Source organism: Haplochromis burtoni, unplaced genomic scaffold (genome assembly GCF_018398535.1).
Source record: "Haplochromis burtoni strain Fernald_Lab_line unplaced genomic scaffold, NCSU_Asbu1 Contig_450, whole genome shotgun sequence".
NCBI classification, from domain to species: domain Eukaryota; kingdom Metazoa; phylum Chordata; class Actinopteri; order Cichliformes; family Cichlidae; genus Haplochromis; species Haplochromis burtoni.
The window spans coordinates 406,134-434,122 of NW_024582811.1; the positions used below are offsets into that span (position 1 = coordinate 406,134).

The 27,989-nt window shown below is 41.3% G+C and overlaps 1 protein-coding gene across 1 annotated transcript in view; it reads left to right on the forward strand.

Moving 5' to 3' along the window:
• Positions 1–9,939: 9,939 nt before the first annotated feature.
• The window catches only part of lrrk1 (leucine-rich repeat kinase 1), a gene marked incomplete at its 3' end in the record, with an annotated part of 56,793 nt that continues 38,743 nt past the window's right edge, over positions 9,940–27,989 (forward strand). Inside the window, 5 exon segments of the mRNA XM_005945724.3 lie at positions 9,940–10,124; positions 13,645–13,744; positions 17,710–17,900; positions 25,800–25,971; positions 27,563–27,742. Of these exon segments, the coding sequence (XP_005945786.2) occupies positions 13,675–13,744; positions 17,710–17,900; positions 25,800–25,971; positions 27,563–27,742 (613 nt within the window).

A 27,989-nucleotide genomic window follows, 5' to 3' on the forward strand; every position in this document is an offset into this window, starting at 1 on the left:
CCACGCTGTGGAGTACTTGGACGCGTGTGATGGAGCATTGTCCTGCATGAAAATCATGTTTTTCTTGAAGGATGCAGACTTCTTCCTGTACCACTGCTTGAAGAAGGTGTCTTCCAGAAACTGGCAGTAGGACTGGGAGTTGAGCTTGACTCCATCCTCAACCCGAAAAGGCCCCACAAGCTCATCTTTGATGATACCAGCCCAAACCAGTACTCCACCTCCACCTTGCTGGCGTCTGAGTCGGACTGGAGCTCTCTGCCCTTTACCAATCCAGCCACGGGCCCATCCATCTGGCCCATCAAGACTCACTCTCATTTCATCAGTCCATAAAACCTTAGAAAAACCAGTCTTGAGATATTTCTTGGCCCAGTCTTGACGTTTCAGCTTGTGTGTCTTGTTCAGTGGTGGTCGTCTTTCAGCCTTTCTTACCTTGGCCATGTCTCTGAGTATTGCACACCTTGTGCTTTTGGGCACTCCAGTGATGTTGCAGCTCTGAAATATGGCCAAACTGGTGGCAAGTGGCATCTTGGCAGCTGCACGCTTGACTTTTCTCAGTTCATGGGCAGTTATTTTGCGCCTTGGTTTTTCCACACGCTTCTTGCGACCCTGTTGACTATTTTGAATGAAACGCTTGATTGTTCGATGATCACGCTTCAGAAGCTTTGCAATTTTGAGACTGCTGCATCCCTCTGCAAGATATCTCACTATTTTTGACTTTTCTGAGCCTGTCAAGTCCTTCTTTTGACCCATTTTGCCAAAGGAAAGGACGTTGCCTAATAATTATGCACACCTGATATAGGGTGTTGATGTCATTAGACCACACCCCTTCTCATTACAGAGATGCACATCACCTAATATGCTTAATTGGTAGTAGGCTTTCGAGCCTATACAGCTTGGAGTAAGACAACATGCATGAAGAGGATGATGTGGACAAAATACTCATTTGCCTAATAATTCTGCACTCCCTGTATGAGCGGATGGAGGGAGGTTTGGGGTCTTCACACACACCCATTCTCTGTTAGCCATCGGAGCAGAGGGGCTGGGATGAGGAGCTGACTGTCCGATTGGCATCTGGAGTGAAGGGCCTCCCTGCTACTGTGGAGCCAGGGGTGGTCTGCTTGTGTCCACCCCAGGGAAAAGGGTAACATCTCCTGGGTCTAGGTGCGGTTTCCCCCTCTAGGGGTGAGGGTACCTGGACCTGGGGTATAGAGTATGTTTGGGGAGTGTGATTGTGTGTACAGTGTCAATTTGTGTCTGTCTCCACGTTGGATGAGTGCCGAGTATTTGTATATGTGTGCATGAGGGTGGAAATGCATGCTTGTGTCTGTGTGTGCCTGTTCGTCTGTGTCTATATGTCAGGTCGGGTCTTAGACTCCACCCCTCTGGGAACATCTCACGCCCTCCAAGGCATGAAGGCCTATCTCCCCTCACCACACTCCCTGCCGGTGGCTGGCACCTGTGGTTCGGTCGGGCCACTTCCGGAGGGTGGGGGGCCCTCAGGTCTCTGGGCCTGGAGCTTGGACCGCTCTGGCGCAGAGCCCACAGGCATATCACTGCAGCCCCCTCTGGCTTTTGCTCCATGGCTGCCGGGTAACCCCTCGTCTGGGCTCTCCTCAGCTCTTCTCAGAAGGGTGCCATGGTTGCCCCTCCGATGGTCCTCCTTGGGTTCTCGCAGTCTGGGGGCCTCTGGATGTCTGGGGCCTGGATCTCCTCCATGCTTGCTTCATGCCCTAGGGGTCGGGGCTGTGGCTCCCCACACCCCCTAGCAGATCACTACATGGAGAAACCTTTTGAACACAAGTGTGCTGATCCACACAGGTGTGCATACAAGTGTACATACGGGTGTTCACAGACACAAACTACACCTTTCTTGGCTGCTAGCTCAAAGCACATTGCGTGCCCTGTCGCTCTTGCGTGCTGTACAATAACATTCAGTATTCAATATTTAGTATTTACTGTTATTTACTGCGATGGTGTTGTGTTTATTATGTTGCTCTCCTTTTGCTTGATTACTCTTTTTTTATCTCTTAACCAGTGATCCAGGGGATTTTTTTCCTTCCTCCTCTTTCTTTCTTTCTTTCTTTCTTTTCTATCCCCCAGTCATGTCTGTCCCGACTAACAACTGAAAATAAAATAGAACAAATAAATAATAACAACAAGGTCAATCAAATGGACCAACACAGCAAGGCCGTGATGATCCACTTGGTAAAGTAAATCCATTGGGCATCTTTCTTGGCCTTCAGACAATAATTCTGATGGCTAACGAACCAAATGGGACAGGCAAAAAAAAGAAAAAAGAAAGAAAAGAATGGACTATCATTTTCGGGATCACAGGCAGCCCAGAGACGATGGCTCCCAGGCTTCCCAGCACTACATAACCCCAAATTCTAGTGGTGTATCCCCCAAAAGACTTTCAGGAAGGAAGAGGATGATGAACAGCTGATGCAACTCGCCCAAGCATATGTCTCTCCATTAGAGAAAAGAATTGCCACCGGTAAATGTTTATAATGGGGCAAGAGGATACACTCTATTGAAGCATGTACTGAAGCCAAAAGATAATGGCCAGCAATAAAGGTGGGGATATAGGCAGAAAATTTAAAGATTTCCTGCCAAGACTGCTTGTCAAACCTCTTTTTCAGTCTAGCATTATATACAAGCCGATATTGACTCTCAAGTGGAAATTATTCTTTTTTGCTTTTCTTTTTCTTTTTTTACCAGAATTTGGAGGCTCAGCTCAACATTCCCCTGGTTGGGGGAACAACCTTCCACACCAGCTTATAATCGACCAAAGACCCAGCCAGAGTTTTAATTCATTTGAAAACTTGATACTTGTCCTTTCACCCCTTAGCTGGAACACTCTGCTATCTAAATGGTAAAGGACTAGCTCTTATATAGTGCTTTTCTACTCTAACTGACAACTCAAAGCATTTTACACAAGTTGCCTAATTCACACAAGCACTTTTTCAATGCTTTGTGTCTAACATTCATATTCCACACGCTCCATCAGAGATCAACTTGGAGTTAGTGTCTTGCTCAAGGATATTTGGCATGTAGACCAGAGCAGACTGGGATCGAACCACCAACAGGTTTGTAGGCAGTTGTAACTTGCTTAGGGGAATATGAGGGAGGAATGCCAAACAAAGAGGAGCAGAAAGGGCTCCAACGTAACAATATGCCTCTCTTTCCAGTAAAGATGAGGATCATGGAGCTCAAACCAAGGTTAATCTAACAGGATTGCTAGGAGAATAAAACACAAGAATTACAAATTCTTGTTTTTTTCAACATGAAAAAGATCCAAAACACACAGCCAGACCAAAAAAACTATATTGGGGTGGCTCAGGTGGTAGAGCAGATCAGCTACTGACTCTAAGGTTGGTGGTTCGATCCTCGGCTTCCCGAGTCTGCATGCTAAGTATCCTTGGGCAAGATGCTAACCCCAAGTTGCTCTCCGATGTGTCCATCGGAGTGTGAATGTGTGTGATTGCTTAGATTGCACTTATGTATAGAAGGCAGTGCTTGTATGAGTGGGTGTGAATGAGGCATGTTGTATACAGCTCTTTGAGTACTCTATAAGAATCAGTCCACTTACCATTCAGTCCATGTTGACATTCAAATACACACACATAGTGGAACGATGTGCTGTATGTCACATCGTTTCCAAAGCCAGGAACTCAACATAGAGGTTGAGACGATAAATGCACTGCAGGACCATCTTGAAATTTGGGGTTGTTCTCATACTTTAAACCTATCCAATTTCCTTGTACACTTGTGTTTTTATACTTGTGTACTTTTCCAGATTGACCAACAGCAGTTTGACGAAATAATGGATCTGATAGAGAGCTGGAGAATGGAGGAGAAGCGGTGGGTGAGAAGAGCCCCTTCATTCAACCTACCATCTTCTCTGGGGTCCAATACCACTTGCGCATTGCCAAGGAAGAGGTTAAGCATTTGTCTCACTGCATAAGAAATGAACACTACAAAGACATGAAGGAGATAGTATGTGTGGATTTAACCCAAGGCCCTGCTGTCTTGGCTAATTACAGACTAACCTTCCTTTTTATCTCAAAAACTATTGGAATAGTATTTGTAAAACAGCTAACTTATGTGCAGAGAAATGGTTCATTTGAAGAGTTTCAGTCAGGTTTTGGAGCACATAGGCACATACAGAAATAGCTTTAGTGAAAGTTTTTAATGATCTTGGCCTCTAACAGTGGACTCAGTCTGACCGATCTCTCAGTCAGAACATGGTATATTACATTTAGATGGAAACTAGCGAGCTAACGTTCTGCTGACTTCTAATTCTGTTAAATGTAATAAATTCTGTTTTCATGGATGCCGGGATGTTTAACTTAATTGTTACACCTGGTAAAGCAGCAATGCTCATCATTTTATTAAAGATGAAAGAATTTAGGCAGTTTTAACTCTCAGTGATGCCGCAGTGTTCGTTTGACTTTGGGACCTGAAACGGACGGAGTTTTGGACTCAGATTACTCTGCAAGGCTTCTGACTACTGTAGTCATAATGCTCCGACAATCCATCATGTGGTGTGGCTTCGTAGCTTACCGAAGTTGTACTTAAACATTTATTGGCAGTTTTTTGAGCCATGTACCACATAAAATCGGTTCGAGGTCAGTAAGCACAACAAGAATTCATACATAAGGCACACCGGATTATAAGAAATTAAGAAAATTAAAGCATTTTAAGTATGCCTTATACTGTGGAAAATAAGGGTCTGTTTTAGGCTGTGAACAAAGATTGCTTTGAAAATAGAAGTGTTAATCACTTATTTTCATTAATCAACAAAATGCAGTGAATGAACAAAAGAGAAATCTAAATCATCAATATTTGGTGTGATCAGCCTTTGCCTTTAAAATAACATAAATCCTTCTAGGTAGTTTTTGAAGGAACTCAGCTGGTAGGTTGTTGCAAACATCTTGGAGAACTAATCACTCATCTGTGGATGTAGGCTTCCTCACATCCTTCTGTCTCTTCATGTAATCCCAGACACACTTGATGATGTGTCGAGTGTTAACGAGCTAACTGCGCTAACGCGCTGATGCCGTGCAGCCCCACGCACAGGACGATCCGTGCTAACTTGTGAACGGAGATTTTCCGCGTTAATGCAGTTAACGTTAACGTTGTTTCATTACTAATGATAAAGAAGAAAACGCACAACAAAATAGCTGCATGGCCCTTAGCTATGTTCAATAAAGCAAAGACTCTATTTCTGTTTTATACACTGGCGGGGTGTGGTTTGGGGCTCTGTTGCATAAGAGGGGTGGTGCAGTGGGTTGAGCACCATAGAGGCTGGCAGGGCAGGTAGGCTGGCACTGATTGAGTAACTTAAACAGTACCAGCTGTTTAACCACACCTCGCCACAATGTATAAAAACAGAAAGAAAGTCGTTGCTGTACTGAACATAGTCATAAATAACTAACAAGAAATTCATTTTCTGTTCTCAGTGTTATACACTGTTGTAGATTGGGAACCACTTTACATGCTTTACATCTGGCTGGTGCTCACTAATATGTTCCTGTTTCTTTGGTCCAGAGCAATGTATATTCAGCTTCAAGAGCCAACAGGAGGCTATAGAGAGAGCAAATAACTCACACACAGTATGGCCTAGTGTCAGCAGTCTTTACAAAAAGTGTGGACAAAGCTTTATCTGTGTCTGCAGCACTGGAGACTGGCACTGTCTGGTAAGTCCCTTAAAGTCCCTGTTTATGGTCCTAACAGCAGAGGGATGTTCAAGTTAAAGTTTGTGTAAATGAACATGAACACTGGTTAACTATAATGTTAAGCTTTGCTTATTTCTACTCAAACTGAAAACCAAACAATTAAATATCAGTAAATGGTTTATTTATTTGATTTATACCATGGATGGGCTGTTGCAAAGGTTTGTATCTTTACTGAACACATGAAAGAACTGACAGTCAATAAAAAGAGACCCCACTCCCCCAGACTCCCTTTAGAGGGTATAAGCCTCAGCTGTTTCATCACTCATACGCTTTCATTATATTTATTGGATCTGAAGTTTCTAACTTTTCTCATGTGTTGTCTCTGTCCGCTCAGTGGAGAATATGCTATGCTGAATACTCTGAGGTGAAAACCGTGACGATCAAAGTGAAAGAAAACGTCTGAGAAGAACTGGGAAAATCGAGTGCTCTGCACTTCCTGTTGCACGAGACCACATCACAATTCTCTAACACCCACACACTCCAAATTTTGTTTCAAACAAACTCTGCTGAAAGCAGTGTAGGGGCAATATATGAGATATCAGAGCGCTAAAGGGTCCACTTTTGTTTTTGTCATAGGTAAATGTATTGTGGCAGCACATAAATCTGATGATGTCTCATTTCATTTTTCAAAGAATACCCCAATAATTTATTGTGAAGCTCCATGGAAGTACAGTGAGTTCTGTATATTGTTTGAAATTAGAAACTCGTTTAGGCAGGGAATTCTAGCTTATCAAAAGAGCACAGCACGTAAATTAAGCATGGAAAAATCTCAGTTGTGTGTGCAATCAAAGCTCACTTTGATCTCAATGATCCTAAGCTGATAAACTTTGGTCTGTCCTCGAAGATGCTGTCAGTGAGTTTGATTTGTTATTTGATTAGTTGTCTCTGCTCTTTTTTCAGGGTTCTTTTACCAGTGATATCATCAAGTGTGACTATCTAGATACAACAATCTATTGAAAGTGAAATTCTATGTGAGAAAAATGGATCAAAGAAAACAAAGAACCAAAAAAACAAAACAAAAAACACCTGAAAAGGCTGTCAGAGTTTTTGAAAGGGCATACTGTTCATTCCAAGTATTCAACTCTATTTATAGTTTGCTATGTTTGTAGAGTGCCAGTTCACCTTTGAACCTGTAGTTAAGGTTTCTTAGTCAGAAACTCGGTCTATACTCCATGGGAAAAGTACAAGAGACAGATGTGATCTTTTCTGCCATGTGACTACATAGATGTGTCTGTTCTTTTCCTTACAGAAGGTTTTATGAGAGACACAAACCAATAAAACATCCACAAAGTCATTCGTTTTTATTTGGGAGACTGGGCAGAAATACCACACATTTACAGTATTCCTGATGTATGCAAATTGACTTTTTTGTTCTGACCGAATTTAATCTAATATGAATATTTGCTGCTGAGGAGGATGCTCATTTCATTTCAGATATAGATAACCAAATGTTTCCAGTCCTACACAAGGTAATATTGACCTTGCCTTTTACATTTCAGCACTGGTCATAGCACGAATGTTATCATTGCATAAGTAGCAGCACTTGTTTTCTCATACTTTTGTACTTTTGATAGAAATTCAGAATGAACAAAATAAAATACAACTTTTGTGAGCCTCTTTTTATAAGAATGTGATTTCTTTATATCTGAAGAGGCTTTAAGGAAGTTGGCCAAATGAATGATAGTGGAGAGATATGAAGGACATTTATGACAGGTAATGAATTCATTTGATTAGTCACATCTTCCAATGATTGAATGTCCCAGCAAATTAATTCTGAGGTGAGACCATGTGATTAAGACTTATTTGAAAGTGTTTCTTCTCTAAAAAGAATATGGCAGCATGGCTTAGGTTTGCAAAATGTCATCTGATCAAGCCACAAGACTTCTGGAACAATTGTCTTCAGACAGACTAGAATAATAAATGTGTTTTTAGCCATAATGCACAGTGCTACATATGGTGAAGCTGAAACACAGCGCAAATACCTCACATCAGCTGTCAAATGTAGTGGCGAAAAGGTGATGATTTGTTCTTGTTTTGCAGCCACAGGACCTGGCTCCTTCCATTTATTGAGTCAAGCATGTTATATGGGACCATAAACACATAAAGCATATTAAGGATTGTACATTAACATATTTTATTGTGAAAACTGTTGTCAGAACCATACTGAATTTAACCAGATAAACTTCTCCAGTCCGAACGACATTCCGATGTCACTGCTGTATATCCTGGTGCTGTGGATCAGTGAATGTATGTCTCGTTCACTCTTGACATACAGCTTGATGTCATCCATGCAGAGGAGCTGGCTGATGATTGCTCCATTTCCTAGTCGGCAACCAGTCTTGTTAATGATCTCACTGAGGGGGTTCAGGCCCATGCAGAACAGCAGTGGACACAGAGCATCTCCTCGGTAGATCCCGCATTTGGTACTGACTTGTGCTATTGACTCGAAGCTGGCCCCTAGCATTGTACGCCACATCCACATTGAGTTCCCCATATATTTATGTATATATACATACATACATACATACACACTAGGGGTGCAACGATACACAAAATTCACGGTTCAGTTCGATACTTTGGTGTCACGGTTTGATATTTTTTCGGTACAAAAAAAATGTTCATGCCTTTTTAATTTGTCATTTATTAAAATTATAAATATATATTTTAACTCAAAAGTACCTATCTGATGGAGAAATCACTCATCTTTGGAAAAGAGAGTTTATTACAGAGAAATGGCTCTTTCAAAATAAAAGCTATACTATCCGCTTCTTCTGGGCTATATTCTCAGCAGCATATTAAACATATCAGGTCCCCATAAGGAGAATCCTGTGCTAACGGCTGTCTAAATGACTCGGGTAAAGTTTGTAGCATGCGTGCTTGTTGTTTTTGTCTGCTTCCACTTGTCTTTGCACGAGGATGATGTCGGAGTAAATGTGCAGTCATATTCAGAGAGAGAGAGAGAGAGAGAGAGAGAGAGAGAGTATGCAAACGGCTAACAAGCAGCCATTATGATTCGTCATACAATGACAATAGGAGGCAAATCAACAATCAGTGTCTGTCTACTGCTTACTAAGATAGACCAGTGGCTAACAAACGTAAGCAGAAATGTTATCTTGTTCAGGATACATGTTATACATAATACCTGTCATTATCCAATGACACATCTGCTTACCTGTATCTTTTGCTAGTTTCTCCTCCTCCTTTTTTCTCTGTTTTCTCTACACTGAGCACCTGATGGCTTTAACCTTTTCTTGTCAATCTTCCGCTGGTGTTCATTTTGCACTCCAGTATCAACACCCATCCCCAAACCCGAAAATCACCACAACATAACCTAACAGACCTACACCTTAGTGCAGAGATTCGATTAGTATAGGGGTTTTTTCTGGGATTTCGTACAGCCCAGGAAGAAATAATTAATACATAATAGGCTTGGACTGACAACATTATGAATGAAATGTGCTCTATTTGGAAGCACCCTGCCCCCTCCCCTTTCGACAGGTTGTGTGATAGACCTCAGCAGCACAGCATCGGCAGCAAGCAGGCGCACTGAGGGCTCACTTTTCGCATATGTGTGACAGAATTTAGAAAACACATCGGTGCAAATTATAAATCTATATCATAATGTATTCTGTTTTTGTGGTTGTTGCTTTCTTTTATTTACTTTTATTTTGCGAGCTGGTTATTAAATGCCAGAGAATCCCTCGCCCCTCCTCCCTGTGCGGCAAGCAGCAGGCGCACCTCGCCGTGTCGCCCATATCAAAAACACCACTGTGTGAGGCCATCAATCCACGAGACCAAGCTTAGGTTAAAACTGGATCATGCAACAAAACAACGATCCCAAAAACACTTATCAAATCTGCACAATCCCTGAAAAAGAAAATGCCAATTTCAGACCTCAACAGGTGTTCTGGGGAACCATCCTAACCGTTGTTTTTGCGCATGCGCACAACACGAAATTAAGTGGCGAACCGTCCTACCTTTGTGAATATGAGCTAGAATCATACTTGAACCGCTAAAAGTCAGTGCCAAACCATGCTATCTTTGTGAATGTTACCTACAAGCATACTTTAACGGGTAAAATGAAGTGGCAAACCGTCCAGGCTTTATAATTATGAGCTACAAGCATACTCTGATGGGCAAAAGCGTTTCTACAAGCCTTTACAACCTTATTTTGAAAAACACACCAGGCATCCATATTATTTTGAAAATTAATACCGGAAATCTCTGTGTTAAACAACCCGACTGCTCAAAATTCGTCCGGAGTGGAAAGTTTTTTCGTGGAATCAGGAAGTCCAGTAAAAGATTGTTGTGAGGTAATCCGCGGCTGGTATATACAGCAACGCTGCAAAACCCTCTCTGCCTCTCACTGGACCTTTCAGGCATGCGGTAAGTTGGATATTAATGCGGTGCTAAGACGTGCTGTGTCTCGTGGTAAGCAGGAACCACTAACTCAGTTGTCGTGATTTGTTTTTTTAACTCTTTTTTTGACAGAGTTACTGTTAAAAAAAAAAAAAGTAACAAAGCTGTTTTTCAAAGTCTGCCCCATTTTCTGTGACATGTCCCACAAATGGAAGCACTTTGTGTTCCAGCAGTCATTGTTGTTGTTGTTGTTATTATTGATGTTATTCAGAAGTTGGCTAGGGATATAAAAATTGCTGCGCAGCTACACACGGCAGAGACATGCACAGACTGGCTACAGTCACAGTCGTTATACCTCATGTTGGCACTCCAGACTAACGCTAGAAAATGCAGCATGGAACACATGCAGGGGCCTGTCCTTCCAGCTTTCTGTTGCCTGAGGTATTTACTAAGCACAGTTATAGGCCATCTTCCAGATGCGCACATGGATGTTTGGTATTTCATGCTAGATAGTGGTTATGACTCCCACTAGTCCTCAGTCTCCTCCTTTCCGTTTACAGTACAGTCTCAAGGTGCTGGACTTGGGGTGAAACTCTGTAAGGAGCCTCCTTGTCTGTGCTTCCTATGGCCAACAGGGTATCAGACTAACAGTAGGGTGTAGGCGTAGATTGCCCAGATCTTGTCCTTCCCAATCATCCGACTTCTCGGGACATTGCCTGACCCTCTGCAGGTATTTGGTGTTTGTCGCTTTCCTAGTAGTCTCTTCATGGTTCCCATTTGCCTGTGCGATTCCCAGGTGCTTGTAGCTGTCCTGTGTGACTGCAGCGTTGTCTTCTGGTTGTGCGATTCCTCAGTTTTGACTATTAACAACTGCTGTAGTTGGTAGAGCAGGGCGATATGACCAAAAATATTTATCAGGATATAGGGCTGTTCGATATAACGATATATATCGGATGATGATATAAAAACGTCTATCATTTCAATTTACGCTATCGTTTGTTTCGTGGTGTCGCAAAATAAACTGTTTACAGCGATATTTCTTCATGGTTTTGATGGTGACTGTAGTGGCTGTATTAATTTAAGTTCTCTCTTTCTCTTATATTTAATATAACCATCGTTGTCGTTGACGCTAAAACCATCGCGTGTCCGCTTGTTTATTTTCCACATAAACCTTTCACAATAAAGCTCGAGATCCTGTTAAGACTTTTCAAAATAAACTGAATCACGTGAAAGAGTATGCAGAATATTTACGGATGAAAAGCAAAAAAGAGCCGCCAGGTGCTAAAAAATAAACCTTAGACTCAAACGTTAGAACAGGCTTTTCCCCGCAGCACGCCGTGTAATAAATACTCACAAAGAAAACGGCGCCGTTACAACTTATGTCTAAAAATGTGTCGTTTCATGCATCGGTTAAAACACTCGACTCCAGATACATGATGCGCAGCTGGAAACACTTCACGCAAGTTGAGATTCACAGACTTTACAGCAAATGTTACATTTTTGTGATTTATATCGTTATCGGACGATAGGTGTCTTATATCGGGATATGAGGTTTTGGTCATATCGCACAGCCCTATCACGTTATACATTTGAAAATTTGCGATAACGATATAACTGACGATATAATTGACACGAGACCAAAATATTTTACAGCTCCACAACTTTATTAGTGAAAAAAACAAAACAAAACCCATCAATGTATTTTCACTTAAACAAGCAGCTGTTTTTTATCTGCATTAAAGTTATATAAACATTTAACAGTGCAAACTCCTCGCTGACAGTTTAACCAAAAGGCATTTCCAGTGGAAACTGGCCGACACATCCTCAGCATAACCATGTATAACATCCACAAAACTTAAAAAGAGGTTATACACACACAATACGGTAACATTATGTTGAAGCACAGTACGTATCACTCCGAGGCTCCGCCTACGATAGCCGTAATGCTCCGACAATCCATCAAGCGGTGCGGCTTCGCAGCTTAGCAAAGTCGCCGTGTACATAAAACCGTTTCGAGGTCAGCAAACACAACCAGAGTTCATACATAAGGCACACGGGATTATAAGGGGCTCTGTCGACTTTCAGAAAAATCAAAGGATGATTTTAAGTGCGCCGTATTTTCCAAACAACACGGTAATAACGACGGCCCGCTAGCATGCGCTACCAAAAATAGTGCTTTGTTGTGTATCTGACGGACGAAAGCTAAACCAGTTCCACACCAGTGAAGCTGCAGCATTTTTACAAACCAGTTCTGGTTCATCCGTTTCATTCAACGATCCACTTTCGCGGATTCACCGACATGCTTTTTCCGCCATGTGCGTATGTAAACAAAGGCACTGTGCATGCGCATTTTACCCATATTCTATCGCGATATTTCTTTTTTTTTTATCGTTGCCCAACATTATACCGGTATTACCGTGAACGGTACGATGTGGCCCAGCCCTAGTAGTCGGTGTCCGTAGCCAGTCTTGTCATTGCCCTCGGTCAGGGCTCAGGCCTATGCAGGACAGTACTGGTGACAGGACATCTCCTTGGTAAATCCCGCACATGGCAGCTTGTGCTGTTGGCTTGAAGTTGGCCTCTAGTGTTGTTCGCGACATCACCATCCTTTTAGTGCTCTGCTCATGTAGTGAGCCATATGTCTGTTTATCTTAGGCGCTATGATGCCTGATAGGACATTACATGTGGTCCTGAGGCAGGTTATTGGCTGTTAGTTAGATGAAACCGGTTCCTTCTGGGGATCCTTGGGGATCAGAATTGGAACACAGACACAGCAGCTTGGCTTCCTCTCTACCTCTGTTCCTCCATCAAACACACGTGGTTATTGATGATGTGAGTCCTGGTAGGAGTAGTAGGATAATCCTACAGCACCATACTTCTTGCTCATATTTAGCCATATCATGTCAAATGTATAGGGCAACGCTACAATGTGCAAATGGATGACAGCGTGTTGACTGAAGGCAGAGAGAACCGCAAGCAACAACAATAATAATGGATTGGATTTATATAGCGCTTTTCATGGCACCCAAAGCGCTTTACAATGCCACTATTCAGTCACTCTCACATTCACACACTGGTGGAGGCAGCTACAGTTGTAGCCACAGCTGCCCTGACAGAAGCCAGGCTGCCATATCGCACCATCGGCCCCTCTGGCCAACACCAGTAGGCAGAAGGGTAAAGTGACTTTCATCCAAGTATTAAAAACAATCCATATTTAATGATTTTATGTATTCTGTTAAATGGGCCAATAAGATTTTTGTTAAATTGTTGCCTGCGCTTCACAATTTCTCCAAATACTAAACATTTCATGCAATGCCTTTGTTCAATACTTTGAATTCAACCTGAAAGTCTGTTCTTTGATTTTGATCTTTTAGCACACTTAGTTGTTGTTTGGTATTATTCGGGCTGTACAGCTAATTGTGCCTAATCAACTGGTAGAATGACCTTTTTTAATGAATTCAAAGAGTATGTGTTTGTTCTACATCACAGCAACATTGTCTGTGTGCAGGCTGACAGGTATATTTAGGACTCCTCTTTCCTTTAACAGTGGTTAACCTAACTAGTAGCTCCAAGAAGAATGTCCTACTGGTCTGTTGGTCTTCACCGGGACTCTGGAGACATTCCCAGCAACATGGAGCAAAAAAGCAGTAAGTAACCTTCCCAGCATCTTATGTGTGTCTCTCTTATGTACATGGCTGGTTTGCTTTGTTTTCTTGATGCAGTCGTGGCCTCATGAGGCAGGTTGAGAAAGGACGTTACTGCAAACTGAAATGTAGCTATGTGTGAAGTGGCAGCAGCACTTCTTTCTTTTAGAAAAAGAAGAACTGAAACTATGATGGTTTCAAAAGTGTTATTTTTTGCCATTTGTATGTGAAGTAAACTCTGCACACTGACATCTCGCTTAACACATGTAAGCATCTTCTAGATTTTCTTCCTGCCAAATACAGCATGTTTCACTCTGCAGTGTGTGGCAAATGATAATAGATGACGTGGGATTAGGTAGGAGAACAGTGGAACATTGTAAACTGGTTTGTAGTCAGTTTGATTACTCTTTTTTCCCCCACTGTAACGAGGAACCTAATGTGTTTGTATCTTTTGACTTCCTGACTATAATACGACAGACATTCAAATTAATTCAGCGTTAAAAAAAAAAAAAAAAAAGACATTTTGCTTAAACTTTATAAACTTGCATAATAATATATAGTCAAAGGAGCTTGCAAAGAAAAGCGTCTGGACTTCTTTAAGTTGCTTGAAGACTCTCCACCATTTGACCTTAGAACTGAAGCAGCTTCTCGGATGAGAGGTGAAACGTCTTCAAGCAACTTAAAGAAGTCCAGACGCTTTTCTTTGCAAGCTCCTTAGACTACAATGACCTGGATGACTGAGAACCTTCACAGACATAATAATATATAAGTTAGGAACCCATCAATCTGGGCAGGTTTTCCTTATCACAAAGGAATCTCACCCAATAATGTAACACAGTCCTGCACATTACAGTTACAAAGCTTCTTCAGCTACATGTGTGCCGGGCACACAGAAAAGAAATGAATAAACAAACTTTATTAATCCCTGAGGAAGTTCATTGATCACAGTAGTGCGCTACTCCTACTCACAAAAAATAAAACATTCATCAGCCAGAGCCTGATCTTCAACAGGTAACACAAGCAGTGAGGAGCAGCCAGGGTTAAAGCCTATTTCTACTTGTTCATGGTTCTGAAGTAGAATCACTGTGGCGGTCGCTTTAAAGTATCTTTGGGCTGATATGCATGCTTGCTTTGTGTTTTACAGGTTCTGTGTTCATATGTGTGTAAAAAAAAAACAAAAAAACTGAAGGAAAGATTACATATCTGTCCTTACTAGGATAGAGATTTGTGTTGATGTGTGCAACTGTAACAGAAGGTTTGTTTTATAGGCTGGTAAATATGTGACAATGCGTTTTAGTTGATTTGTCAGAGTAACGAGAGAGTGGTGTAACAAATTACTTTCGCCAGCAAGTAATTGAGTAATAGACTGCATGAAGAAAAGTCAGAAAACATGTGTAATAATTTACTTTTGTGGAGTAACACTGCTGTTCAGGTGGCTAATTTCCAGAATTTTGGCAATGGCTCTAAATTGTTCTGTCTTATATGGTAGCATTTTTAGTGAAGTACATCACACCTTCATTACAGCCCAGTGTCCCAGTTGCACTAAAAATCCCCCACCCAATAACACTCCCTGGTTGATGCCCCCGCCCACTGGTGCATTGGTGGTTCTGTGTCTGGGTGCCCGGGTGTGTATTGGCTCCCTCCCAGCAGCTGTTTGCTGGGGCCTGGGTGACCCCCTCCTGGGGCTCTCAGCTCTTCTCTTGGTGGGTGGTGCGATTGCCTCTGCAGTCATCCTCTTTGGGCTCTTGTGCTCTGGGAACGTGTCTTAATTATGGAAGCTATCATCCAAAACAGCTTTTTGACTATAAATTTTTCCCCTCAGCTGTAGATGCAGATGGTTTATTGTCATCAACCCACGGAGCAAGCGGGTGGTATAGATGTCTGAGTTTGTGAATGCGATTACCAGAGTACAAGGAAACAGTAAATTGACACCATAGGTGAATCTAATTAAAAAAATCTTGGATGAGCTCGAATCTAAGTGACCTCGACCTCATGGTCAGAGGTCAAGTTTTCTGAAAATCTTGTGAATTGAATAATTTGATAACACAGCGACATGGGACTTTGAAATCTAATAGGGGGCAGCTCTGATGGTTGCCATTTTTCTTCTTCTTTTTTACAGCTGAGAAACTGTAATCATAACTTGTAGTTGCTGTTCGGTGGGCACTTTAACATGGTGATCTGACTTGTTTTTGGATCCAGCCTCTGGCGACTATACCTTGAACTGTGGATTTTGGCACTTCTATGCGAGCTTAATTTTTTTGGCCCAAATGTCGTCAAGTAGAGAACTGTGAAATGCTACGGGCTCATTAAAGTTATAAATAAAATTCTCTTTTTCACTTTTAAGTTTTGTTTTCATTTCCAGTTTTTGGCTACATTAAGACAAGCAGAACAATATTGTCATCCCTTATGTACCAGGTTTGTTAGAGAAACTCATGAGTCTTTTCCAAGCACAACATCCCAGTGTACTTCAGACTCAGCCACACACTGAGATAGAAATTGGTTCATCCGAAAGAAAAACACTCCCAAAAACAAACGTAACAACAAGTGTATGCTGTACAGTGCAGCGAGGAATGCTCAGACCAAACAGCCACTTCATAAACACATGGCACAACACACAACGCCTAATGCCCACTCACATCTTGGGTCATTTGATCAGTAAGTCAGATGATAGGCTGGGGCAAGGTCTCACAATGGGTTCACCTGAAACCTTGGGTGATTGTGACCCACACCCGTTTTCACACTTTGGCTCGTGTGATTAGGCAGAGGATCAATTGGGGGTCCAGGACCCTCTTAGGATCACTCCTAAAAAGCCTTAAATTTGGGAGTCTCCACCATTTGGTCTTAGAACTGAAGAAGCTTCTGGGATGAGAGATGAAACGTCTTCAAGAAACTTAAAGAAGTCCAGAAACTTTTCTTTCCAAGCTCCTTAGGCTAATTCACTGTACAAATTTGTCAATCTTTGTTTACACTTGTAGATCATATAATATGCATTTGTAATGGTTTTGAGGGGTATTTCTCTATGGATGCATCAGAGACCAACTCGCGGTTTGTATCTTGGCCAATGATACTTGGCATGCAAATGTGCAAGTGGAGAAAAGTAGTATTAAATATTTTTTTAAAATACACATTGAAGGACACATCCTGGTCAAAACCAATTCAAAGATTCCTGACAGTGTTCGTGGAGGCCAAGTTTATGCCACCCAGAGTAAGTATCTGGTTGGATACCATAATTGTACGTTTTTTAGGCCGAGTACAATAATCTGTTTTTTCTGAATTTAGAAGCAGAACATTGTCTTATAAGGTGTGAAAAGCATGTGGGTCATTATTAGCAGAAGCTTCAGGTGAAACCATTGCCTCAGCCTGTCATGTGACCCATTGAGATCAACTGACGCAAGATGTGAGTGGATGTTAAGGTGCCTGGAAATACCTCGGACTGTCCACCATTTGGTCTTAAAACAGAAGAAGCTTTTCAATGTCTTCAAGAAACTTAAAGAACAAGAAGCCTGGTTGCTTTTCTTCCCAAGCTCCTTGGGTTACCACGACCTGGATGAGAACCTGCACAGGCATTTGAGTTCCCTGTGCAACTCCAGAATAAACGGCATGCATTTCTTTTTTCTTTAAATAATAAAAACCTGAGTGGAATCTTGAATGTTGACATTGATACGAGAATATTAGTGTTTGGGTTTTTTCGCCATTTTTAAATAGTAATGTTTTTTTAATGATGTATAGAAGTACAGTAAAAAGTGCTTCTTAACATCTGCCATCAGAGACAATCTTTGTTGTGCTTTAGCTCATACCATGAGCGTACTCTTTAAATAAGATGACCCAGTTCTGGGTGCATGCTAATAACAGGGTTACAGTAATACAGTGTTTAACCGGCCACAGGCCTCTGTAAAGTCCAGATCCTAGTTACAAATGCACTTTATTTTTTTCTCTTTTCATTTTTTGACTGTCCTGTTTCCTGACAGGCCCTGGGGAGGATATGGGAGCAAAGGTGTCATTGGTGGAGGATACTGGGCCCTGTTCTACACTGCTAACTCACCCCACTTTTAAAAACATCCAGGCAGCATATGAAGATGGAGAGGAGGACGTTGCCAGGGAGCTGATTCAACAAGCATGCTGTGTGGTGTGCAGTGCTGGGACACCGCGCATTGATGGGGTAAGTATCACTACACTGCTGTGTAGGCTATAAATATAAAATCTCTTATGCAAGTTTGGATCTAGTGTTACAGTGGTACGCTGGTAAGTATGTGCCTAAATTACAAATAAATATAATTTATAATAAATAATTTATGAATGCAATTATAAATTAAAATGGACTGTTATTGTAAAGTACTGAAAATTCTTTATGGAGTAAAAATAAAATAACATACGAGTATTTGTATATACACATTAGGGACTGATAAGAATTTAGCCAATCCACTTTGAGCGTCACCACCAATGACTGTTTTCTGCAGTCATTGGTCACCACCATCTCTAAGCAGTATATTAAAGACATTCACACAAATTAATTACATGCTGAGTCAAGTAGTGAATCGCTTCCACTTTGCTCAGGGTCGCTTCTCTGCCTTTTGTGGACGTGGTTCAGTTAGCTTCATTAGGCGGTTGCGTCCATTACACATTGGAGCGTTAAGTGTTGAGACCCTTTGCTACAATCCATATCCAAGGCCATAGTTATTCAGTATTCAACTGCTACAACAGCAGTTTTCAGCTCGTGACTCTGTTTCTCTCTGGAAATGGGCAGGCAGTAAAACAACTACTAGCCCAGGAAGTCCTCCTAATTCCTGGGAACTATCATATCCCAGCAGAGGGATATCAAAGCAGAGAATGTGCTTCCTGCACCAGCTGGCAAAAATAAACAAAAACTGCCCAAGTCATTAGTGGTGCAGTTTTACTTCTCCATCAGTGAATCTATCCTCACCTCCTCTGTCACCATCTGGCATGCTGTTGCCTCTACCAAGGACAAAGGCAGACAGTAGCATGTCATCTGCTCTGCTGAGAAGGTGATTGGGTGCAACCTGCCTTGCCTACAAGATCTGTACACCACCAACACACTAAGAAGTGCAAGGAGGATTGCTGCCGACCCCTCACAGCCTGGTCATGAACTGTTTGTGACACTCCCCTCTGGTGGAAAGCTGCCCATCAGAAGCAACACCTCACAGCATGACAGTAGTTTCTTTCCCCACGCTGTGGGACTACTTAACAATGCACCCTCACCCTGATCACTACTTCATTAAAGTAACACACACTACTTCATTTGCCACACCCACATACCTCTGGGTAACACACCTGCCTTGGGGGCAGGTGTGTTACCTAAGGAGCTTGGAAAGAAAAGCGACTGACTTTCTTTAATTCTTTAAGCGAAGTGAAACATCTTCAAGAAATGTATAGAAGTCCCGTCACTTTTTTCCAAGCTTCTTGGATCACCATGACCTGGATGACTGAGAAGCGTTACAGGTATAGTGTAATGAAATTTCCAGATGAATTTTTGAAGTCTTGTTTGGTCTTTAATGGATTTTTTTTCTTATTTCTTGGGGATATTGCTTTCATTGTGACTGGCGACAGCAATAATTTTGAGTTGGTTTAGGTAATGAATGAAATGCACTATATGGACAGAAGCACAAGGCCACCTGCACTTCTATAGAAGCTGCTTAGACATGGAAATGCATGCCATAAGGCTTCCTTAGAGTTTTTGTACTGATGTTCGTGTTTGTAACTCTGTAGTCATCGAGTCAGCTAATGATTTTTATCCATTATAAGCCTCGGTGCTGGTTAATCCCACTCTACAACTTTGTTGGTTGCCAGTTCGTGGCTTAGTTGCTGTAGTACCTGCACACTTCTACTTTGCAATAATACCCCTTGCAATTGATTGCGGACTATCTAGGAGAAATTTCATGAACTGACTAGTTGCAGCAGTAGCATCCTATAACAATACCACCCTTAAATTTACTGAACTCTCTACAGGGACCCACTTTTTCGCATATGTTTACAAAGGCGGAGTGCATGGCTAGGGCAAAGAAGTTTGGAAATATGTGGGGGAGGGCCAGGCACATTCTGTCAGAGCAAATGTAACAGTTTCCAGTTTCATTTGGCGTCTATGGTAGTTATAATGGAATATCTACAAAACTCATAATTATAATTATATGTCTCACCTGTACTACAAGTGACAAATAACGAGACATGTCAGTCAGAGACTGCTAACAATGGTGGTTGTTGTTCTCTGTTCCAGCAACGACAGGAACAGGTGAAACAGGAAATATACTTGCCATTGCACAAAGACAGAGATTCATAACTGGAGAGAGGTTTCACATTATTATTTTATTATAACGTTATGACGTGGTAATGTTGTGAAACTCTGTGCAAGTATAGCAGGGTATCTGGAGGCGGAAAAAATAAAAACGTTATTTTGTGGCACAGTCGCCAAGCTTGAAAAACCAAAAATCTATTTATAGGTGTGAATGGATGGAGATGCACATCAATTTATATTTCAAAATGATATCTGGTCTATTTACTAAGAGGACGACTGTCATCAAGGCAGCAACCTGTTTTACTCGTGGTGTGTCACAGTGTCACTAAGACGAAGGTGAATCCAACACAATCTAAGCAACTAACGTGTAATCATAATAAAATTAAAGGACTTGGCATAAGATATTGACACAACACACCTAAAAGTTAAGCTATTATGCACAGGTTACTTATTACACCCAGTAACAAGCCCACTGGGGGGTGTTATAATATACCTGCAAATGGATAAACATCAGTTTCACAAAAATCTGTGCTATCCGGCTATCTCTCACCATCTGCTATAGAGAAATATTATGTTTGAGTAAACAAAACCCCAATTGATATCAATTTATGTGTTTAGAAAACATTTGTTAAGTTTTAATGTGCTTGTTTGTGTCTGATTGAGACCCCCTGTCTGATTCTAGTTGACTATGCTCCACCTGTGAGTAGAGCTGGGCGATATGAGATTTTTTCATATCACGATATGTTTTTTTCATTTCAGGCGATAACGATATCTATCACGATATACAGCCAAATAACTATATTTGTAAGATTTAAATGTGCCGTTGCTCACAAGTAAAATGTGAAATAATCAGCAGCTTGTTTTTATTTAAATATTTATTTCCCATAATAAGTTCAACAGGGTAGATGTACTTAAGGAACATGAGACTTTTTCAGATAAATAAAGGCAAATATTGCAAACTACACAAAAGGCAGCCGCTAAAGCGTTTAAGTTTCAAAATAGAACAAACGAAACAGACTAAATTGTCAATTCCACTTAGAAACAAAATATTAATTCTAAAAATAAATCTTAGTTTGTTTTACAGAAGAACAGACAAAACTGACTAACTTTTGTCAATATCAAATAAACTGAGAACTAAAAGGAAATTCTCAATCTCTCCTTGTTGTATAGCTGTAGCTTTTCAAACAGTTTTAACAGTTACTTTAGTCTGACAAAAGCCGAATGACGAATTAGCGCTTCCAGTCAGAGACTGAGGCTACGTCCACACGTACACGGGTATTTTTGAAAACGGAGATTTTCGTTTCGTTTTAAAAAATAATCCCGTCCACACATAAAGGCAGAAATGAAGGAAAACGCTGCTATGAACATGCCAAAGCAGCAGGTGGCGCTAGATTCCTAACCGTGCAGAAATGTTGGCCAATCAGAAGTCTAGAAGCCTCGGTGGGAAAAAGTAAACAAAGCTGGGGCATAGAAGCAGAACCGAGTCGTATGTGTGGAGGGACAGTAACTGTGTGTATATGTAAGCATTTAAACACTGCAGAGAGTAGAATTAACAGTAATATTGTAGAAATTCATTTCACCGAAACAATAACGTGGCGCACAGTGTGACGCATGCACCAGTTTATTGTATTTCCAGACTTGCTTTCGGCACAATTTACAGTGCACGCTACTCTGTTTTTTGTCAGACTTGAAATAGCCGAAATACCTTCACACTACGGAACTTCTATGGCTCTTCCGTTCGACAATCTCTCCGGCGTTGGAACCATCATCTGTTTTCTCTTCGGTCACGCTCGGTTGATTTTTCTAGTCGGCACACTCATTTCCTCCATTACCCGCTGGCTGCTTCCCAAACAAACACACGTGCGGCTTGGCACTTGTGCTGTACGTAACAAGTCACGCGACGTGACGCTGCGGCTGTGATTGGTTCGGCTCTGCGCTACTTAATTTGGATTGGCTGACCTTTTTTTTTTTTATTTTTTTTTTTAAGAGGACAAGAGCGGCGAGGTCTATCGCGATAGCTTAATTTCTCTATCGAGTAAAAGTTATATCGCGATACATATCGTTATCGTTCTATCGCCCAGCTCTACTGTGAGGCATGTGAATGAGTCTTATTGGATTTAAATATAAAGCTCATTGAGTACAGAATGCTGATTTTGGTTCCATTAGTTGGATATGTTCTTTAGGACTAAGGACCTCAGCTCTTTTATTCTTTATCGAAGCCTGTCTAATGTTTTTCATGGAATTTTTCCACGTGCCATCTTTAGGCTGGATGCATTTTGAGGATTTGCTAATTATTACATGTATTCAATTCAATTCAATTTTATTTATACAGCGCCAAATCACAACAACAGTCGCCTCAAGGTGCTTTATATTGTAAGGTAGACCCTACAATAATACATACAGAGAAAAACCCAACAATCATATGACCCCCTATGAAAGCACTTTGGTGACAGTGGGAAGGAAAAACTCCCTTTTAACAGGAAGAAACCTCCAGCAGAACCAGGCTCAGGGAGGGGCGGGGCCATCTGCCGCAGCCGGTTGGGGTGAGAGAAACCCCACTTAACTTTCCAAACATGCACTATATTATCAGAAGCGTATGCTTATCTGCTGTCACACACATGAACTTGAGTGACATCCCATTCTCATTCCTTGCATAAGGTTTAATATGATGTCAGCCCACCCTTTATTGTTCTCCAGGCAACCGCCAAACCCATATACATCCAATTGCTTGCAGACCGAAAAACATGATTAATTACTCTAGAGAGTACTTTTCCACTGCTCTAGAGTCCAGTGGGGGAGTGTTTTACATCACTGCATCTGATGCTTTGCGTTGCACTGGGTGATGTAAGCCTTGGATCCAGGTGCTCGTCTATGGAAGCCCATTCCATGAAGTTCTTTATGCACTGTTGTTGACCTTATCTGAAGGCCACATGAAGATTGGAAGTCTGTAGCGATTGACTCTGCAGAAGTTTGGCGACCTCGGTGGACAATGTAAGTTGGCATCTGCTTATCCCGCAGATATATGGCAATTATGATTCAGTAAAAGGACTAGATGTTACAATCCCTGATAATGCATTGCTTTAAATGGAGAGAATCTTGAAGGATGGCTGTTATGAGGAAAGGCAGCCATGAATTATAATTACGTAGTAAACAAAAAGTGTCATGTAACTCCAAACATGTTTTATATTTTAGATTCTTCAAAATAGCCATCCTTTGCTCTTCGCATTCTCTCCATGAGCTTCGTGAGGTTATCACCTGAGATTTTTTTCTGACAGTCTTGAAAGAGTTCCCAGAGATGCTGAGCACTTGTTGGCCCTTTTGCCTTCACTCTGCGGTTCACCTCAAACAATCTTGATTGGGTTTAGGTCTGCTGACTGTGGAGGCCAGGCCGTCTGGTGCAGCACTCATCACTCTCCTTCTTGGTCAAACAGCCCTGTAGGTGTGTTTGGGGTCATTTATGCTGTTGAAAAATAAATGATGGTCCAACTAAATGCAAACCAGATCCCCAACAGTGTCACCAGCAAAGCACCATCACACCACCTCCTCCATGCTTCACGATGGGACCTGTGTATGTACCATGCAGCTTTTCTGCTTCCCACAAAGACACAACAGGTGGAATCAGAGATCCCAAATTTGGACTCATCAGACCAAAGCACAGATTTCCACTGGTCTAAAGTCCATTCCTTGTGTTTCTTGGCCCAAACAAATCTCTTCTGCTTGTTGCTTTTCCTTAGTTGAAGTTTCTTAGCAGCTATGTGACCATAAAGGCCTGATTCACACAGTCTCCTCTGAACAGTTGATGTAGAGATGTAGAGATGTGTCTGCTACTGTGTGGCATTTATCTGGGCTCTAATCTGAGGTGCAGTTAACCTGTGGTTTCTAAGGCTGATGCCTCAGCATTGATCCTCAGCAGCAGTGGTGAGTCTTTGATGAATCTATTTGAAGTTATTTATCAACTTTTTCTTTGCTACATAATTCCATATTTTTTATGTCTTCAGTTTGTATCTACAATGTATAAAGTAGTAAAAAGAGAAAAACCACTGAATGTCCAACCTTCTGTGTGGTAGTGTTTATTTGAGTCTGTATATCTACTTTTGACCTTGTGTGGCTTATAGAAATGAAATTCTAACTTGTATATACAATTCTTTTTTTCATTTGTTTTCTTTTTGTCTTTTGTTTTTGAACGTTATAAAAGATGTATGGTGTGCAATCATTCCATCTTGGAAAAAGAACAATTCAGTGAACTCATTAAAAGTCTAATTGTTATGGAAATGTCTAACACCAAGGTTATCTGTTCAATTAGCAGTGTTGGGCAAGTTACTTTGAAAAAGTAACTAATTATAGTTACTAGTTACTTCTTAGAAAAAGTAACTGAGTTAGTAACTGAGTTACAAGATTCCAAAAGTAATTAATTACTTGAAAAGTAACTATTGTTACTTATTTTTTTAAAAAATGTTTAACCCTCTGAGGTCCAGTTTTCACTACTTTTGATGTTTCCTGTAGTTTCCTCTACAAATCAGACGCACAAGTTTTGCAAACAACAAAGTTATTTGCAGCCATTTAGCTTTTTTATAACCATTTCAAACTGTTTACATAACAATCAGGTGTTCTACATTCAAATTATTTGTGCCACTATAAGGGAGAACATCACAGCCTGACACTGCAGACAGCACTCTCTCTCTCTCTCTCTCCTCCCCCCCTCCCTCCTCACTCCTAAAACCAAATGTCATGTTGCCAGATCATTTGTTTGGATTGGTCGACATGGTGCATTTTCCCAACAAAACAAAAGGGCTGTTTTTGTTCATAAGCAGAGAGTGCTCGCTGCGCTGTCCTTAGACAGTACGTGATGAAACTATTCAGGAACAAACAGGCGTGTATATTGTTTATCATGACTCGGGTTTTGCGTGGCCTATCAACACAACTTAAAAACTGGTATATGTCACATTGTTGCTTTGTCATCTTGAAGTGGTCATGTGATTGGCTTACCACGACTACTTTATTCTTCTTTTGCCCCCTGAGCTCCGGGTGTTGTCCCAAAAACTGATCGTCTGTCAGAAAGTGATCGTCGTCCGCGGGAGCGCGCAGCTGCTTAAAGCTGTAGCGCCCAGATTACTTACAGCTGCTTCCGTGCAACTGATATAAGATGCAGTAAGCTGAAGAGGGTTCAACCGTCTGTTTGTTGAAGAATAGTAACGCGACCGCACCGCATTTTCTTGTTAACGGTAACGGCGTTGTAACGATAGAAATAGTAATTAGTTAGATTACTCTTGACTGAAAAAAGTAACACTGTTACTTGTAACGCCGTCATTCCCATCACTGTCAGTTGGTGACATATAATCACATCTAATTTCCACGTCTCGTTGTTTAGGCTGTGGGAGCTCTAATGTTTAAATGTGTCCAGGTGAGCTGTAACGGGGCAGTTGCCGCCTTTAGAAATAAACAGCAGCACTGAGGGCACACTCGATGATAAAACTATAAACTGGAAATAAAATGTTTGTGTTCCCTAATTCATCTTGTCCATTTAACAAGCGTTGCATTTTACTGGAATGTTTTAGCAATCTTTAGAGATTTTTATCCCGGTTTGATAACAGCTATGCAGTCAGCACTCACACTGATAATTATCTGTGAAAGAAAAGTCATGTGATCCATGAAACCCCTGTCCGTGTTGCCCTGACACTTGAACACACAGGGAACTCTGGGTTAACTTGGCAAGTTCCTTCATGTGTCTGTTTATCCTGATCTCCTATGTTAGCGTAAGTGAATATATAAGTGAAGATATCCTTTTTTCCTCATTTTTGTTTTAATTTACAGGTACGTCTCCTGTGTGTGGCCACTCAGTATGGTGATCGACAGAGTGTGTGTTACCTCCTCAAAGAGGCTTGCATCCCTGTGCCTCTGGAGCCATCTAACAGCAACCCTGCTGTTTTGGCAGCGCACTATGGCCACACCGACTTGGTCAAGGAGCTACTGGATCATGTTCCCGGTAGGAGTACAGCATACAGTCCAACTTTCATCCTATGTGGATATATAGATTCTCTATGTATTATTTTGGTATTAATTATTCATTATAAAATGAATGACCACCAACAGCGAAATGTTGGCCACTTGGTCCTTAACAGGACCGTGGCAAGTGCATGGACAACCTTTCAGATTTACACATCACAGCAAACAGTACGGTTACAGAGTTATTACCACGTACAAACAACTTGTAGGTCAAAGTAGCTATACATGTAAAAGAAGCCTGACCCTGCCATAAACCTGCTCCCCCAGCAAGTCACAGATCACCATGAGACAATACGGAATATTCACAGAAGGGTTATGGATAGTAACTCAAGATCATCTTCAGCAGATTAATGGACTAATAATAGATTACCTTATGAGTAAAAGAAAAATGGGGAGTTGCAAGCTGCAGCATTGATTGGACAAGTTCAGTTTGTAGCCAGAGATTGAATTGAACGATGTGCTCAAAAGCCGTAGCATTAAAAAAAAAAAAGATGTTAGTGAGAAGAGGTGTTTTTCTTAAAGTTGAATACCAGGTTGGCTAAAATGGCTGCTGCCACCAAGGCAAAGACAGGTGAGCTCCCTGGAAGCCTGCCTCAGGTATGCTGTTATCCACACCTGACCAGGTGTGGCCAATTAGCACCAGCTGAAAACATGGAGGAGATTAGGGGCTGCAGAGGGACGTAACAAACAAATTAAGGACTGAGAGGACTTCTGGTATTAATCAGGCCAAGAAACATAGAAAAGCAAATCATCAGCTTACAAACATTCTCCGCTCCAAGCCATTCCTCACCACACCTGCAGATTTGAGGATTACATCGGAGCACAATAGCTAAAGTTTCATTAGCGATTGCAGGGGATAAAAGTCTCAGTGATTGTTAGTGGATCTAACTGATGCAAGTGATGAAGAATAAAGTAGGCTCATCCAGGCTATGAATTTCTTTTCGAGGCTGAATTTCTCTCGAGCACGGAAAAGACGGTCCTGCTCTACTCTATCGAACGTGTTTTCAGCATCTAATGAGACATGAAACTTTACCTTTGAGGACGTTTGTGGGAAAAAATGTCATTTTCTTTTTAATTGTTTCAATTTCTTTGATTAGATTGAAATGGATGAAGGAAGAATTGTTTATGTTTTTAAGTTCAGTTCAGTTTAGCTTCATTCATATATACAGTCGCCTCAAGGCGCTTTATATTGTAACCCTGCAGTAATGCTGAGAAATCTGAACACTGCAAAAAGCACTTGGTCACATTCACAACTAACTATTTAATTCAAGGTTTTTGTGAAGAAAGCGCCATCTTTCAGCGACACTGTGTTTGTAGTGGAAAGAAGAGATGGGCGGGGACTGTAAACCTGATAAAGTAACTGGTGGGACCATGGAGGGGTTATTAAGGTTGTCTTGAACAGAAAAGGCAACAGTAGAGCATCTGCATTCGCCATGGCACATGATTTAGCAGTACAAACCTGTTTAAACTGGGAGCCTATTTATTATTTTTGATTTCATCAACTTTTCAAAAACAAATAAGTAACAAATCACTGGCAAACAATCCTGTTCTGACTACTCCGCTCTTGGTAGGTCCATGCCTGAGGAAAGATTTGCTCAACTCGATGCTGGCCACATCTTGCCAGGAGGGTCACCTTGATGTGGTTCGTCTGCTGGTCCAGAGCTATGATGCTGACGCCAAGGACTGTGCAATCCATAGCGATGAATTTGCTGTCATCACTGGCCTGCCACTGTATGCTGCTTCACAAGCAAGTAAGGATATACTCACACAAGAGTCTAGAAAGCAATAGAACAAATCACAAATTCAAAATAGAAGAAAATGTTTTCATCCTGGTAAATGATGATAGTGACAATTTTATTTATATAGCACGAGGTCACAAGGTCCCGACTCGATTCGATCCACGATTCAATTTGAATCGAGGAAATTTTGCCTCAGACAGTCAGAAATATTATAATTCTGATCACTTATCAGTACATATCTATATTTTTGTATCTATAA